Source organism: Carettochelys insculpta, chromosome 1 (genome assembly GCF_033958435.1).
Source record: "Carettochelys insculpta isolate YL-2023 chromosome 1, ASM3395843v1, whole genome shotgun sequence".
Taxonomy (NCBI): Eukaryota; Metazoa; Chordata; order Testudines; family Carettochelyidae; genus Carettochelys; species Carettochelys insculpta.
Window position 1 is genome coordinate 286,107,788 of NC_134137.1, and position 17,836 is coordinate 286,125,623.

General features: G+C 45.4%; 1 protein-coding gene across 1 annotated transcript in view; it reads left to right on the forward strand.

The window, feature by feature from the left end:
• GRIN2B (glutamate ionotropic receptor NMDA type subunit 2B) overlaps positions 1 to 17,836 on the forward strand; it is a 259,391-nt gene that overhangs the window by 47,065 nt on the left and 194,490 nt on the right. The window contains exon 2 of the mRNA XM_074983934.1: positions 14,986 to 15,584. Coding sequence (XP_074840035.1) covers positions 14,986 to 15,584 — 599 coding nt within the window. The remainder of the gene's footprint in view (positions 1 to 14,985; positions 15,585 to 17,836) is intronic.

The following is a 17,836-nucleotide window of genomic DNA, read 5'->3' on the forward strand; positions in this document are numbered from 1 at the left end:
CGTGCCCCTGACAAATATCATCATCTGTGACTGGGAAGGGATCATGGCCCACGCCCTACTAGATTCCAGGAACAGAGAAACTCTTTGGTCCAACATCATTTTGGGAACTAAACCGTGGGTAAAACTTTTGCAAAAGTGCCTCAGTGATTTAGGACTCCTAGTCCCAAGGAAAAACTCCCAAGTCACTTTGAAAGGTGGGATTTAGGTTCCAAGTATCTTAGGCATTCTTGAAAATGTTAGTCATGGCCTAGCTTCATGAGCCTGAATATACATAATGGGCCTATAGGGATGCCAGATTTTATCCAAATGAACTTGAGTGCTGACGATTTTATAGGTTAGGGCAGCTGAGGTCTCTTAACCCTGTGATATTTGGGGTGAGGTCAGAATTAATTTAATGGGCTTTTAAGAATTCTTTATATCTTTCCCTCTTCCAGGAAGGTGGCCAGAAGGACCAGGAATATATTAAAGATCTTGAACTTGAAGTTTAGGCCATGGGTACGGTGACCATCCATCTTGTATTTGGTGGGACGGTCCCATATTTTGGACGCCAAAAAGGTGTTCAGGGTCTGACGCTTCCCCAGGGCTTGGGGAGGGCTGGTGGTTGCCTCCTCCTTCCCAGCTTCCTGCAGCTTGGTGGAGCCAGGAGGAGCTGTCCTTCCCCCTGCATATCTCCCTGTCCCGTATTTGGGACAGGGAGATATGATTGCCCTACCCATGGGGGACAGAGTCTGAGTGAGAGTGATGGGCTTAGGGGCCATGTTTTTCCTTGGTGAATAACGAGGAAAATTCAGTACTCTTGGTATAGGAGGACATAAGGGATCTATTTCTGCTTGGTTGCACCAGGGTAAATCAGGGATAATTGTGTTGAAGTCAATAGCATTACAACCAGTGCTTTTCTTGTGCCAGTACTTGCCGGTACTGAGTACTGGCACCTTGGCAGCCCCAGCCATGGGTGTGGCTGGGTGGGGGTGGGAAGCTGGCTGCGAGCCAACTCCTCTTTTGTTTTTTTACGAAAAAGGCACTTGTCACGATGGTGCAAAACTGGTGAAAGTAGAAGGAAAATGAGGCTCAAACTCTTTCCTTGGAAATTTCTTGGCAATGTGAAGAGAGTCCTTCTCCACTAGATGATCTGTAGAGGTGCCGGGTGACTCCCCTCTGGATAACATGCTCTGTTTACAGCACATGTTCCATATCAAAAACAACATACTTTATAGAATACTGGTGCCAGGATAATCCATTAGTGCTTAGCCCCAAAATCCTGTTCCTTTCAGTTTCAGCAGTGTGCAGGGAAGGATTACGTCAGTGCTGATGGCTGCCTTCCTAGGAGATGGGAACATGGCTTCTGTGGAGTGTGCCCCAAACCATACATCATGGGAAAGTGTGCAACAGAGATGTCCCTACCCCCATCATTGAACTTGATAATGAAGAAATTAAATCCCTTCCCCTGGCAAAGTGATCTTTCCTGGTCATTAGACCTGCATTAGATACCAGGATTGAAGAGGAGAGTCTTCAACAGTATATAAGGAGGTTGCGAGAATATGGAGCAGAAAGGTAACAAAGGGCTTCCTCCCACCTTGTGTGGCAAGGAACATGTATTCTGAATCCAAGTATGCAGGCCCACTGTTCTCTCACCACTCTCCTTGATGGGAGGGACTGTTTGACCAACTTAATCAAAGTCTGCTCGGAAGGGAACATTCCGTGGTTATTTCCCTGTTTGATCCTGTGTAAAGAAAATGGCTGTGATTATTTGTCCCCTGCTGTAGATGATAACAAACAACTTACTTTTTGCTTAGAAATGAAGCCTAAATGTATGTTTAATTTCCCTACAGCTGTGCTTTTCAACCATTTTTTCATTTGCGGACCCCTAGAAAATTCCAGATGGAGGTGGAAACCCCTTTGGAAATCTTAGACATCATGCATTCTAAGTGATCTGCAGATCACAGGTTGAAAATCACTACCCTAAAGGAAAAAAGTTGTGTTTATTTGATGTAGAGCTGTATTTTCCCCAGCCCCATCTCTTTTGTGGATGAGAAACCTCTTTTTCCCAGCAGTTTGGGAATAGCCTTTTTATAGGATTGAACAGTGAAACAGCCGGTTTAATCTTTTGTTCCTCTCTGAGGATAGATCTACACAGCAAAGTTATTTTGAAATAACAGCTGTTATGTTGAAATAACTATCCTAGCATCTACATGACACAATTGCTATGTCAAAATAATTTCACAATTTGGCTTATTTTGAAATTGGTAGACCTCATTCTATGAGGAATAATGCATCCAATGGCTCTATTTTGATATAGGCTCTATGTCTGTAGACACTGTATTTCAAAATAACTAAGTTCTATTTTGAAATGAGGTTTGTGTGTAGCAGTGTTATTTTGAGATAAGCTGTTCTTGAAATAAGTTGTGTAGACATACCCTGAGAGTGCTAACCAGAGGCCTAGTTTGGTCCAAGTGTGTGTGTGGTGATGTGAGTGCTAACTTTCTTTGGGGCTGGACTGAATTAGTCACTTTTTCTCATATAGACTGAATTGTTGTCAGGTATTAATAAATTCCAGCCACTACTGACTTGAATGAGATTAGAACAGGCAACCTGGAAGTGAGATGCATCATATCCCTTGAGTCAGGCTTCGTATACAGCTGTTTAAGCGCACACAAAGGGATGCGTAGGGTGAAAGGCAGCTACTGAGAGGCAGATGAGCTGCAATGAAAGGGAAGAGACAGAATATCAAAGCCAACATCTCCTCCCTTGGAGCAGGTGAAATGCTGGACACAGCTTTTTGTTTCCCTTCCCCTTTTATATCCTTATTTGTTCTTCCTTTGTCAAGCGTTTTAACTGGGCAGGTGTCCTGACTGAATAGTTCCTTTCTCCCTTGCTTGCTGCATCTCCTGCTGCTCCTCCCATCTATGTCCCACTTCCCCATTGTACCAGAGTGCATGTTTAAGGAAGAGGACAGACAACGGGAGATGGAGCAAAACAAGATGCACTGGCTTCTCTTTGAGTCTGTCAAAGAGCTTCTTCAATGCCTTACATCTCTCCCAGGTTTGTATTCTTGCAGGTTCTTTTATTATTATTCTTACCCCTTCAGCTGGCAGACAAAGGCGAATCCACCTGCTGTTCCACCAATCCCTTTTTCTGCCACGTCCAGCTTGAACAGAAAGCTTGTTGGCTCAAGTGCGCGTGTGATCTTGAAAAGAATGCCATAGTTTTGGCTTATTTTAAGTTTTCTTAAAAAATATTACAGAACTTAATGTAGGCAGAAATATTTGAATTAAAATAAAAAAGTTGGCTTTAAATAGCGTATTTCTATACAGCAGGAGAAAACTAACCTGACAAAACTCTTTTTTTTCCCAGTAGGCATTTGAAAATGAGGCCAGTGTATGACATTATTTCTGTTGCTTAATGGGGAAGTGGCTTAGGATAAACTATACTGCTGTATTTAGTTTGCATTAAGTTATGTGTTGTGCACCTAGAACACATGGTAAGCACCTTCTTTAACATGGCTAAACTATGTCTGCACTAGGCCAGAAGATCAGACCTACTCAGGATCAATCTTCTGGGGTTTGATTTTTCACATCTGGTAGGGACAGGTGAAATCTATCTCTTGGGGTTGCAGTTGACCCCTGTACTCCTTGTGAGACATGAGGAGTAAAGGAGGTTGATGGGAGAGTTTCTCCTGTCAGCCTTCTTCAGTAAGGAAGGCCCAGTAAGCCTAATGCAGATGCCTTAGCTAGAATTGCATATCTGTAGTCAACTTACTTTGCCTAATGTAGACATAGCCTAAGTAGGAAAACACAAAGAACTGCAGAGGGCTGGAGTAGAAAGCAAAGCTGACTAGTAAAGACTAGCTAGTGTGCTTTCATTAGCCAAGACAAGAGGAAAAACAAAGCAGACAGCACCCACTGGGAAGAGTTATGTGGATTTAATTTTTTTTCAGTGAATTGAATGGTGTGTGTCTATGTGAGTGCATTATTGAAATGAGTATAATGGGCCAGATTCTTGATGATATAAATCACTGTTGTGCCAATTGATAGGACTGCCCATGAATATTTGGAGGTTGGGACCCTTTAAGATCTTTCCAGCAGAAACCCAGAGCACATGCCACCCTTGAGCTACACAAACCATCTTTCATCTCATTGCAGCGCAGCAGTGAGAATCTGCCACTAATGCCTCTCTAGTACAATGGGGAGGGGATGTGGAAAGACTGACAGTCACCAGGGCATGCAGAAGGAATTATAGACTGTTAAGGTTAAAATAATTGGACCAGAGCGTCAACAGCTGTAACTTCATACTGCTTTTCTAGATGTGTGCGAACATTAGGAGAGTTTGTGTGTTGATGAGTGTTTTCAGTGTCTGTGGCATCAGGAAGCCTTCCTTTGGCGATGTGAGACATTTATTAGGTGGAAGCAGAGAAGAGAGAGTTAGTAGGGAGCTTCTTATCTTCTCTAATATCCTTGTAAATAACTCCATGTACTCTATTGGCCTCACACTCTCTTGAGTGGGGAAGAAGAGAATCAATAATCGTTTAAAACTTTGCAGATCAATTAGCTGTGCAAGGCAGGTGTGATTGCAGCTTTTGGACACAGCTGGAGATTGCTGGATGATTAGGAAGGAGAGCTAGACAGGAGGGAGGGTGGAGTTGCTACCATTCAAACCATCTTTAAATACTAGAGAGAACTGCCGGTGGCTGCTCTGATAGGGGACATGAAACATGGTGACTGAAGCTGGATGATGGAACACCCTTACTGACTCCAAGCAATAACTGCTGCTGGCTTCAGCCAGCAAAAATATATCTACTTTAAAGCAGGGGCTGAATTCAGACAGGCCCAGAAATACAGTTCTGGTCCTAGTCATCATATTTCAGGACAGTGACCTGATGAGTCAGTTGCTGGGTAGAGGTGTGTTCTAAAAAGGATGGAGCAGAATTGTTCTCCACAGGTCTGATTCTCATTTACACTACAGCTCCTCCTGGCCACGTAAATGGGGTGGGAAAGGCCTAAGAGCATGTGTCAGAGGCCTCCCTGGCTGGCACATAGCTGATGTAATGGCTTTGTGCCAGCCCTGTTCCTAGCCTCTGCAGTAAAGCCTGCATTGGAAAGGGCTGGGGAGGGGATGAGGCAGGTGGGTATGAACAGGGCAGGAAGGAAATGTGGTCAGAGTACATTGCACTATGGCTATTCTCTGCTTCCCATAGGAAGTGGAATGTGAGTTGCCACTTTCCTGAGTTATCTCTGACTAACTGTGGAGCCTGGGTAAGTTCCTGACAGTTGCATAAAAAGAGACTGCAAAGGTGGCTTAAAGCTTCCTGCTGTCCCAATGCAGGAATGGAGCCACTGAGAATTTGGTCTCATATTTTTAGACGTCCCATATTTCTCTTTTTTTCGTATTTCTAGAATTTGGTTTCATATTTCTAGAAAGCATAGTCATGTGGATTTGGAGCAGGCTGCTTATGTTTGTCTCAAGTACAGTACAGATTTCACTGCATGTGATGCTGCCTCACCATGAAGATTCAATATCATGACACTGACATGAGGAAACAAACAGTGTAGCATCACTATGAATGCCAAAATAAAGGGGGAAAAAAAAGGAAGCCTGAAAGGCTCAAGCTTGTGGTCATATGGTGCGGTGCAGCTGGGGGTTATGTTTGCCAAAAGCCAACAGAGAATCTTGGCTTGTGCAAGTCTGATGCAAAACCTTGCTTGGGTTTGGATTTTGGTTTTGGATTCTGGGTCCTGCCTTCTTGATGCTATCCCCCTGGTTCCCATAACCCTCATGTCCCCACTATTTCCCTCTGTCTTGTGAGAGCTTGAGGAAGCCTGATGACTGACTCCCATTCACACAGAAGAGGCTGCCTCAGCCACTCCATCTGCTGTAATGTTGTAAGAGCTGAGGAAGTGCAGTTGGCATTTCTTCCCGGATCACAGGGGCTCTTCGTTCACGGGCATCTCTGAAAGACCCTCCACAGATTGCCTGAGAGATCCTGGGACATCCACCATTTGAAGTGCTTGCTTTCCCTTAGCCAGCCCACTCACATACAGTCACCCTCAGGCTCTGAGGGTCCCATCAGAAGTCCTGGTAGTCCCACTGTACAAGAGGCCGTGACAGGCGATGTCTCAGTCAACTCCTCTCCTTTTCTGCATGATGGATCCCTTTAAGGCCCCACTAGCTAGAGGAGATGCCAGCTAGCTGCCCCACCCTCTTTTACCTGTTGTGGCGAGGGCAGCAAATTAAGGCTTCTGTCATCCTCTTTCTAGAATGGGCATTAGATGGTGGTCGGAACTGCAGGAAGCAATGCAGAGCTGCTGCCAACGCTGACTCTAATGAGCTGGTGACCACAGACAGATTACATGTGAGTGGTTGCTAGGGAAACAACGTTATTTAGAACTGGAACCACAACTGCAGGGACCATTATGTATTTGGAGCCCTAAGCCAGTCCTCACAAAGATGTACAGGGATCTTCTGGTGGTGGTTGGAAACCACGTCATCTCGACCAACAAAAAGAGTGGGGCAGAAGAAGGTGATTGGATTTGATGTGCTGGTTTTATCACCCCTCTAGGAAGCACCCTCCTCTGGTGCCAGAGAACATGGTGATCTTGTTGCTAGGCCAACGTCAACAAGGCTTGTTGTTATTTGTATTACAGTAGCACTTAGAGGACCCAACTAAGATCAAGGCCCCATTGTGCTAAGAGACTGTCCCTGCTCCTCAAGTTTACAGTTAAATTTGGCAAGACAAAGGGTGAGAGGATGTATTACCTTGTCTGGTGGGTGGGGAACAGGCACAGACAGATTAAGTGACTTAGACTTGTCTAAACAAATGTGTAGATGCATCAAGCTGGGGTGGCCCAATTTATCCCCAGTAGCCTACCACATGCCACATGCCAGCTGTCTGTGTTGGCTCTTCTGCTGCTCACTAAAAGCTCCTTAATGCACTTTGATGTACCTGGCTTTGAAATGGGAGTGAATTAAATTACATGAGAGAACTGTTAGAGAACGGTGGAAGGGTATGCAAGCTCGGGCTGTGATCCCCAGCTCACGTACACGTATGCCTGCTAGCTCGATGAGAGCAGCTGACAGTATGAGTAGCAGCATAGCGGTGGTTGCACCGGTGGAGCAGCAGAGGCATGGCGGAGCTGAGCTGAGCATGTACCTACCAGGTTGAAGTGGAGTGGTTCTGCTTGACACAGGCCAGTCACACTTCTGTTGCCACTCCCTGTGCTACCACAGCTACCCTGCTGTCTTTTCAACACTAACTCGATGAAAGCTTGTACAAACTGGGAGACACACCCCTCGGTCCGAGTGTAGCCAAAGCTCCTGACTCGCACTACTGTACTTAGACAACAATGAAACACTTCTTCTCTAGGAGTCTTAGGGTATAAGGTTAGTCTCTAATGTAACCTGACCTCCTATATATTAAGGGCCACCAATACCCTCCCACCCACCCACGAACTCCAACAACTGAAGTGGGGGAAATGGGTTGTACTGGGATTGGGAGAGGCAGACCGGGGGCCTGATTTGCCATTGCCCTAGGGTTTGTCAGGCTTCTGCAAAGTGACTGCAGGGCAGGAGTAAACCTGCTGCTGAGGAATGGGGGTTGTATACGGCACACAGTGGCAGCTCTGCCTAGCCGGCGTAGAAGCCCCAGATGCAGAAGGAGGTGTGGCCAGAGTGGGACCATCGAAAGAAGGCTGATGGCAGCCCTTGCCAGTGCAAAGAGTCACACTGGCCCCCTGCCAGATCTAGAATATGACTGGCACAAGGCACCTTTCCACTCTCACTGGAGTGGAAATACCCCAGCAAAGGGATGACTCTGGCTTAAGCATCTACCAAAAGTTTGACCAATGGCTTCTTGCCTATAAGGTCTGTAAATGTAATCCGTGCTCTCCTTGTGTGGATTGACCACGGGAGCTAAAAGTATGGGTTTCTTCTGCCTGAACTGCAAGACTCAAAAGCTTAAAGTCAGTAGCAAAATCATAAACCTCACCACTAGACGGGGACAGGCAGGAAAGCTGGGTACGTGAGTGTTACATAGAAAAACGACCCATACAGAAATAAGACAGAATATCAGCTTTCCCCATCACTAAGTCAGATGCTGTATTGCTTAGTATGGGGTTCGGCAGGCCTGGGAGACATTGATCTGCTGCAACTGCATTAATTCCTGGCTCTCTTGAAGCTTCTGTCTGGTGTAGGGTTGATTCCTCAGTCTCCACCACACAGAGAGCCTGCAACTGAAGCGGTGTCAGTTCCAGGCAGCAGCCCTGTGACGCAGGGGTGATTTCTGCCTGCCTAGGGAATCCAGAGAAGTGGAGAGAAATGAGCTGGTGAGAAATCAGCCTCTCCTGCCATGTTTGAGGCAAATGGCTTGCTAAACTTTAGTGACCAGCCCAGACAGAGTGAAGCAGGGGAGACTTGTAGATAACCTATGCTCCACCTGTAGTACAAGGGTTTAAGTCAAGTCTGATTGGTCCAACTGCTGAGGCGTGAGCTGCTGGAGTTGTTCTTTGCAAATAGAGACCCCTCCCAGGAATTAGAGGAAAACTCCCAGTTTAACCTAATCCAATTTCTGCCTGATTTGCCCCTGAGAGGGAAGGTGTTTGGGCGTCATCAAGGACAGAGGTGATGCTGCCTTTGAGGAAAGTGGATAATAAATAGTAACTCCCTTTGGATCTTGAGCTATTTCTGTATAATGTTCTCAGTCCATTCCTGCCTCCAAAGCACAGCTCTGAAGGGAGTTAGGAGGCAATTGGCTGTGTTAGCCCTGCCTGCCAGCAGCATGTGCTTGTGATACAGCATCCCCATTTGAGGGGGTTAATGCCATGACAATGCTGCTTGTTCGAGCAACAGTTAGAGCACATTTTCTGTAGGACGCCATCTGTCAGCTGGAGAGCCTGCTGTGTCAATGAAGTAGCACCAGCCTCAACTCAGCTCTACACAACTGCAGATCTCTGACCCCGTAGAGTTACAATGCAGATCGTGCAATGGAGTCTCTGCTCTCTTGTGTCAGCCTTCTTTGTGGGGATTTTGTGCCATATTTTCCTTTCTTATACAACACTTAACAATGGGTAACATTTGACTCATAGCTGAGAGAGAGGGGTGAGAAGGAACTGCAAGGACAGGCTTTTGAAGTCAGAGGTTGCAGGGATGACCTCTTCATCTCTAACCCAATCTCTGAATTAGCTCCCTGGTGCTAATACCAACATGTTCTTTTGCCATCTCTCTGGCTACGTCTACACGTGCAGCCAACATCGAAATAGTCTATTTTGATGAATAACGTCTACACGTCCTCCAGGGCCAGCAACGTTGATGTTCAACTTCGACGTTGCTCAGCCCAACATCGAAATAGGCGCAGCGAGGGAACGTCTACACGTCAAAGTAGCACACATCGAAATAGGGATGCCAGGCACAGCTGCAGACAGGGTCACAGGGCGGACTCAACAGCCAGCCGCTCCCTTAAAGGGCCCCTCCCAGACACAGTTGCACTAAACAACACAAGATACACAGAGCTGACAACTGGTTGCAGACCCTGTGCCTGCAGCATAGATCCCCAGCTGCTGCAGAAGCAGCCAGAAGCCCTGGGCTAAGGGCTGCTGCCCACGGTGACCATAGAGCCCCGCAGGGGCTGGAGAGAGAGCATCTCTCAACCCCCCAGCTGATGGCCGCCATGGAGGACCCAGCAATTTCGACGTTGCGGGACGCGGATCGTCTACACGGTCTCTACTTCGACGTTGAACGTCGAAGTAGGGCGCTATTCCTATCTCCTCATGAGGTTAGCGACTTCGACGTCTCGCCGCCTAACGTCGAAGTTGGTGCCGCTACTTCGAAGTAGCGTGCACGTGTAGACGCAGCTTCTGGTGGCTCTTATTTAAAATTTCAGCTGTTAGGGGTAGTGTAAACCAAATACTGCTGGGAATCTTGGGGGCTGTGGAAACTTCTGAAGTTCAGATGGGACAATGCATTATTCTTGCTCATGGTGGAAAGCAATATGGCAATTTCAGGTCTGTAATTTTACTTTCTGAGCAGGGTGGTGTCCTAATAGCTGAACCATTGTAGTTTGTGTCACCTTGCCCAGAAACTTACCTGTAATGGCAAAAACTAGCTCTGTCCGTTGCCTGGAACCGTAATCCTCAAATTTTTTTTCAGTCCCCCGCCCTCTCCCGTGTCAGCAGCTACATGTGGTCAGGAAAGGAGGAGAAGGGGAAAAAACATGACACTTTGAAAAGACTCTTCTTGTTTTTTTGTCAGATACATTTTCAGTGAAATTTTCCATCTAACTCTTACCAGCAACTCAAGCCAGATTTATCTTAGGAGAAAATGTCCCTCTAAGTGTCATTGTCCTCTGTTCCTCCTCCTTCTCCCCCACTCCCCTTCTCTGAGTGCTGAGCTGGCAAAGCACTGTAGAGCACTGGCAAATCACTATTTGGCCAGTTGAAATGCTGGCTTGATTAAACACTAAGGAGCACTGTGCCAGGCAGAAAGTTGGACTGGCTTGAACAGTCCAAGCCCTCTCACTTGGAGCAGATGTTGCCCAAAACCTGTGGTTGTTTTAATGAAAATGCATAAAATTGCTCAAGAGTAATGATCACCTGCACAGTCAACTAGCCTTTGTTCTCTGATTTGAGGATGAGTCTGTGTGTTTGTGCATGTGTGTTTGTGGGAGGCACTGTTAGTTGACATTGAAACAGAATTAGATTTTAAAACCATATGTTTCATTTTATTTTATTTTATTTTTATAATGCCCAACTGTGCTTTGGTTGGTGAGGGTCTCCTAGCTTCACCCTGGTGGAAATGGAGACTTGCTATCTCAGACACTGGGGCGTGGGGGGAGGTAGAACAGTACTGGGGATGTTTGACTGTGCAGTCCTGTAGTTCAAGATGTCTGCCCCAAGCATCTAATTACACTGGCCGAATATATTTCCAATCATTCAGTTACGTCACCACTTCCTTTCCCATGTGTCAGTACAATCCCTAAGCAAGGGCTTTTCCTTCTTGATATATGCACCCTTTCAATGATAGCAGATTTATTATCTTCCATCTCTTAGGTGTCCTTTAGCCAACTGATATATTTTTTTTAGTTCTTTCAATAGTTTCTCAAGGGAGTATCTATGTACTCTCTGGCTAAGGCCCTACCAAATTTACAGTCAATTTTGATCAATGTCATGGTCGTAGGATTTTAAAAATCATAACATTCGTTTTTCAGAGGGATGGCTTTGTTAGTCTGTTTCAGCAAAATTCATGATTTCAGATATTTAAATCTGAAATTCTTCAGTATTGTAACTGTGGGGTCTCAACTGTAAATGGGGATTATGGGGGAGGGGTCACACGGGTCTCATAGGGGCGTCATGGTATTGCCACGCATACTTCTGTGCTGCTGCCTTTGGAGATTGGCAACTGGAAGGCAGATGTGGGCCAGACACCCATCTCTCAAGGCAGCACTGCTGCCATCAGCCGTATAGAGGCATGGATGGCGTACCATACTGGCCCATCCCCACTTCTGTGCTGCTGCTGCCAGCACTGATGTCATCAGAGTTGGGTTCGCAGCCAGCAGTCTGCTGGGGAAGATTCCCAGAGATGGGTTTGATCTGGCCTTGGGTGCAGCCCGTGCAGGGGAAGAGGATGTCCTGTCTCCATATCCGACTAGTGGTTGGAATCCAATGCACAGTCTGAGGCCCTGGTTGGGATGTCTTCCTCTTGAACCCTCCCTGGCTCCATAGCCAATGCCTGGCAGTTAAAGGGACCTTGGACTGGCTTGTGTGGGTGAGAGAGGGAAGTGACCACAGTGCCCTCCTGACCATGGGGCCTTAGGTGGTCACCCACTTGATCAGCTATAAGCCCAGCCCTGCACCCTTGGAATATCGATGACCCCTCCCCCCATGCCGTGCCACTATCACTTGTGTGCTACAGTTGGTGGTGGTGCTGCCTCCAGAACTGGGTTCCTGGACAGCAGCTGCTAGTCTCTGGATGCCCAGCTCTGTGAATCTGGTCTCCCTTATAATAGCTAGATTTCAAGGCAGAGATCTGATTTCATGGTCCATGATGTGTTTTCCACAGCTGTGAATTTGGTAGGGACCTGTCTATGGCCAAGTCCCTCAGTTCTGTGAGTCTCTGGTGGGAATTATGGAAATTCTGTAGCAGCTTTAGATAAATTTATGAAAAGGAGGATTTTATTGAATTTAATATGAAGATGAATAATACAATCACATAGTAGATCCCGTGTTGTTTTCATATTACATTTATTTTATGATGTCTCTCCAGTTTCAGTGTTCAGTATGCAATACATTGTCATCTTCAGGTTTCAGAGTTAACTCACACAGTTCCATTACAATGAAATGCCTCAGAGCTATTTGTTCAGGCTGTCTTCAAACTCAAATGCCACTGAATTATTTTATGTTTGGGCCACCTTTTCATGTTTTTCTCTACAATCACGAAGATCAGAAATATATCTTGTAGAGAAAGATGAGTTTTTTGTGGCAAAGGGTGAATTCAGAATAGTTTCACCCACAGAACACATGGGACACAAGTAAGGACTTAGGTTATTTTTGATTATTCTCTGTCATGCCTTCAAGTTGCTATAACTTTTCTTCTTTTTTAAGATGTTCAGACCTGTATGTAGAGTTCTAGGAGTTACTACTTTGAAAAATGGAGAGAGGATTGAGTGGAACAACTCAGTTCTGGCTTAGCTTTTGTTTAAATGCCTCATGCATTGATTCTTAACCACTTTCCAGACTAGAATATCGCTTTCAGGAATCTGATTTGTCTGGCAAACCCCAGGTGTCACCTCATTTAAAAATTACTTCCTTATTTTATGCTTGTAAGCAAGTGTAAGATGCACACTATTACTGGGAAATTAATTACTTTCTTGTTTTATTATAGAACTATAAAATAAATACATTGAAATATAATTATTGCACTTACATAGCAGTAGAGCGGTATAAACAACTTATGTCTATGTGAAACTTTAGTTTGTATTGACTTTGCTAGTACTTTTTATGTAGTCTTCCTAGTCCTAACCTAAGCACAGATCCAGGAAAGCTGAAGTACTATACCCTCAAAGACCTTTGCATACCCCTAGGGTTCTGCATACACTTGGTGGAGAACCACTACCATAGCTTACACAGAGGTAAGGAACAACACAAGATCAAGTCTAGAAAGTGAGCCAGGTAGGTTACAGCTGGGTTTTGGGATAAGCTTTTTCTTTCCAGAGTTGCTCAGCTATGGAACGAGCTACTAAAGGAGAGGTCATAGAAGCAGATAAGCAAAAACATTCTTAAGGAAAACATGAATGGACAGTTTAGCTCGGACCTCTGCTGAGAAGAGCTTTGCCTGCCAGAGAATGGGATTTTAGAGGGCATAAGATCAGACCTTTGCAAATCTGAGGTTTTCTGAACTGTCCAAATGGGAAACACTTTCACTGTGCCACTGACTATCTGAGATTTGTAGAAAAGCTATTTCTAAAGATCAGTTTTTGAGGTTTTAAAATTGATTAATTTTTTTTTTGTTCACGCAAAGGCGTGAGCATGGGAAGAAAGGCAACCTGATACAGGTGGAGGGATAACAAAACACCACCAATAATGGTAGAATTTATTCTGTTCCTTTGACCTCATCTATACTGAATCAACTCATCCTTCTCATCCCAGATTACACCTCATATTCCAGATGCCAGAGTAGCTTCAAAAAGCTACCACGAAAAAGAAAAAAACAATCGCTATAAATGTTTTCTTCCCTTCATTCCCCCTCGGTTTTCCCCCAGCTCTGTTGCTAGCAATCCTGGAACTGTGCTGTACAGCAGAGGGTTTTGAGCAACAGATTGCCAAATATCTGTCACCTCAGACCTGACAAACTCCGTACACCAAACACATGTGTAACAGGATATTTATCCATAAAGAATACCATGTCAGGTATGTACAGAAAGCTTGTAACTTGTTGAGATTCCTAAGCCTTGTGAGACTTGTGTATAGATGGTGAACAATTTATTTATTTTGAAAGTATATTTTATGAACACCAAGTAGAAATTAATCACAGGTGTAATTTGATGAGCCATTCAAGCATGAAGGCATTACCCCCGCATGTCTGTAGTCAGCTGGGAAGATAATGCAAGGTACTATTGTACACCACTGTAATGTCCCAGAAACCATCAAAGACCATTGCAACTCACCAAAATCACTGGGAAGTGAAAGGGAACATAATAGCAAGTAGGAGATGGCTCTGGCTGTGAATAAAACAAAAGGTTGTTTCAGAATAACAGATTGTACGGAAAGGGCCTTAGTACTCATTCACTAAGGTAAGTTGAGGGACTTACAAGAACATTTGGATCCTGGCTCTGCAAGAGGCTGAACTTGCTGTGGAAGTTAATTTTTTTCTATGGGAAAGGTAATTGTTGATAAGTGTAGACCCAGATTCACGAGTTTTTATTTATTAGGTGTTATCACCAGATGGTTCCATCACTTGTTCTCATTCCTAGTTAAGTATTTATTTCTTCTTAAATAAAATTACTTTCCTTTTATCCTAAGGGCACACAAGTGCTACGTGGTTGCAGGGGTGGTAGTTTAAGTTAAAACTGGTAAATTACAGTACATGAAGTGTGCCTGAAAAAGTACCTGAACTGCTGGCAAACAGCCGATGCTGGGGTTTGGATAGCACTGGGGAATGGTTTAAAGGGATGTGGGGATTGGGGTGCAACTCTTTTTAACCTGTGAGGCAAAATTAGAGCTGGCTAACTCAGAGGAAAGAATGTTCTAGTGACTGTAAGGCTGGTGGTGCCAGAGAGCTGACACTCAGCTTCCACAAGAAAGCCTTCCTCTTGCAGGGATTGGGGTAAAAAGGTGACTTGGGGTCCTAGGTGTCCTGAGAACTGTCACAGCTGTCCAAAACACAAAGAAAAGAGGTGTAGCCTAGCCCCCATCTTCCTCCACTCCTTGGAGGTGTCCATGAACTTGGCTTTTTATTTCCTTTGACACCTGCTTGTTTTCTCTCTCTTTTTTAATTCTGTTCTAGGATGAGTCATCCATGTTCTTCCAATTTGGTCCATCAATAGAACAACAAGCCTCCGTCATGCTCAACATCATGGAAGAATATGACTGGTACATCTTCTCCATTGTCACTACTTACTTCCCTGGCTACCAGGACTTTGTCAACAAGATCCGCAGCACCATTGAGAACAGCTTTGTGGGCTGGGAGTTGGAGGAGGTCCTCTTGCTGGATATGTCCCTGGATGATGGTGACTCAAAGATCCAGAACCAGCTCAAGAAGCTCCAGAGCCCTGTCATACTCCTCTACTGCACCAAGGAAGAAGCCACCTACATCTTTGAAGTGGCCAACTCTGTGGGTCTGACAGGCTATGCTTACACGTGGATTGTGCCCAGCCTGGTGGCAGGGGATACAGACACAGTGCCATCTGAGTTCCCCACCGGCCTCATCTCCGTGTCATATGATGAGTGGGACTACGGCCTTCCTGCCAGGGTGAGGGATGGGATAGCCATAATCACCACAGCTGCTTCTGACATGCTGTCTGAGCACAGCTTCATCCCTGAGCCCAAAAGCAGCTGTTACAACACCCAGGAGAAACGGATCTACCAGTCCAACATGCTGAACAGGTACTGGGAATGGCTGGGATGTTAAGGCAGAGGAGGTTGTAAACAGGCATCTGAAAAGCCCATTTAAACTGTGTGGCATTTAGGATTTAGTTGGGGAGAGCAACCCAAAGAGGTTGAGCAAATGGAAGGGTTTTTTTGGCTTGGCCAGTTCTGGAGTGGGTTGTGGCCTTTCATGCTGCCACTTCAACAGCTCTTGGTGGTGGTGCTATGAAAGTCAATACAGGGATAGGAGCGGGAATGCCCGGGAACAATGTTTCCACTAATCGTTTCCATCCATGGGAGAGGTTGGTTTCCTTCCATGTGCAGAGTAACTTTTAAGTGCACTGAGGCATATGCAAATGTGCACCACCAATGGAAACATGAAACCTTGCTGAGGGTGCTCTGCTGATCAGCTGGGTGGCATTGGAATTTCTCTGGAATGGCCACACAAGCACATAGCTTACAGGGAACACTGCCCAGTGGGTGGGTGAACAGTGACTGTGTCGTACAAAAGCTTAGATATGTAGGATCAAGGAGGAAAGATTTTGTGCACATATGACAAGAATTGACTCTATTGTTCTTAACCAAGTGTCTTTGAGGATAACTCAGACCCACTCTGGGTAGTGCTCTGCCCCTTGCTAATAATGTCTGGGTCACATATAATCGTCCCTTGTTTGACAGACTTGGGTCTTCTAGCCCAGCCCCTGGAAGCTCATGTATTTAAACCTAGAAGGTCTGAGAGTTGACTCCCACCCACTACCAGCAATGCACACAGAGGTCTGTTTTGTGGGTGAAGGACAATGTTTTTATTAGGTGACCTCATGACTGGAGTTTCTGAGCACCCCACAATTTTGAATGCATTTATCATCACAACATCATTGTGGGGCAGGGAAATATTACCCAGTATCCCAGAGGGGAAAGGGCACATAGGACCTAAGTGACTTACCCCAGTTCAGTCAGGAGGTCTGTAGTGGAGCAGAGAGCTATATCTTAGGTGAAGTTTATATTACCCTGGAAGATCAGCCCACTCAGGGTTGATCTTCAGTGAGTCAATTTCGACACATCTAGTATGGACACGCAAAATTGACCTCTCTGGGATCACAGTCAAGATACGAGAAGTAAGAGAAGTCAATGGGAGAAACTCTCGCATCAACCTTTGCCAGTATGGACAGCCAAGTTAGGCGAGTGCAGATACATCAATTTTAGCTATGCAATTGCCGTAGCTAGAATTGAATATCTGTGGTCAACTTACCTTGGCTAGCATAGATGTAGCTTCAGTCTCTTGAACCCTCAGGTTAGTAGCTGAACAACGGATTTCCTTCTGCTTCCCACCTCTGACTCCTGGAGTATCAGTATGTTACACCAATCCAGGGAGGGAGACCTGAGTTGGGCAGGGAAGCAAAATTCTCCTCTGGGTTAATAAGTCCTAGTGGGTTGGCTTGTCACGCTCTAGGGGCTTGCTGCTCAGTCTGTGCATGTGGACTTTCTCGGGTGGTCCCATTACTGCGGTGGACAGGGGTGGGGGGAATCCAGGTTACACTCTCCAAAGGGAGTGTCCACAAAGCACAGGCATTTTTTGCCATTAGCCTTGTTACAGTACAAATATGTCAGGTCAATCAAGTGATGCCACTGTGTGGTCTGCATGCTCTGATTCATCAAGTGCAATTTGTACCAGATGTTGAAGTCCCTTATAGAGCAGGTTTCTAATGTGTTCCTTACACAATCAGGGCTCGATTTTTCAGAGGCAAGAAACACTTGCAGATCCCATTGACTTAAGCTGTAGTGTGCGTGTCTGAAAAATCAGGCCGTTAATGACTCTGCCAGGTACTTCATTGTAATTGCAGATCAAATAGCAGGACACTTACTCAAAGCCTTTTGGTTGTGCCACAGTTCCTAGGGCACACTGTTAAAGAGCCACTTATTGGCATCCCTTAAGCATTGGGATCTTAGTAGGATCAAATGTAAATAAGACATGAGGCCCATTGTGTATACATCAGTAGGAGTGAAGGGCCTTCTCCGGCTATTTCAGGTAGAAGGTTAGGTATGGAAGTTTCCATACTAAACAGTGTCATTAACTCAGAAAAAAACTCAGGACAGAAAAGGTCTCTCTTCACAGGCTGACCACCCTTGCCCCCATCCTCCATGTCAACATAAGATTGTTTTCTTCACTGCTCTGTCCAGTGCAGTTTTCTATTGCCCATGTAATGGGATACTGAGAAAAAGCCTTTCTCTGTCCCACTGTTTTTAACTATTATTCCATTTCTCACTTCCCC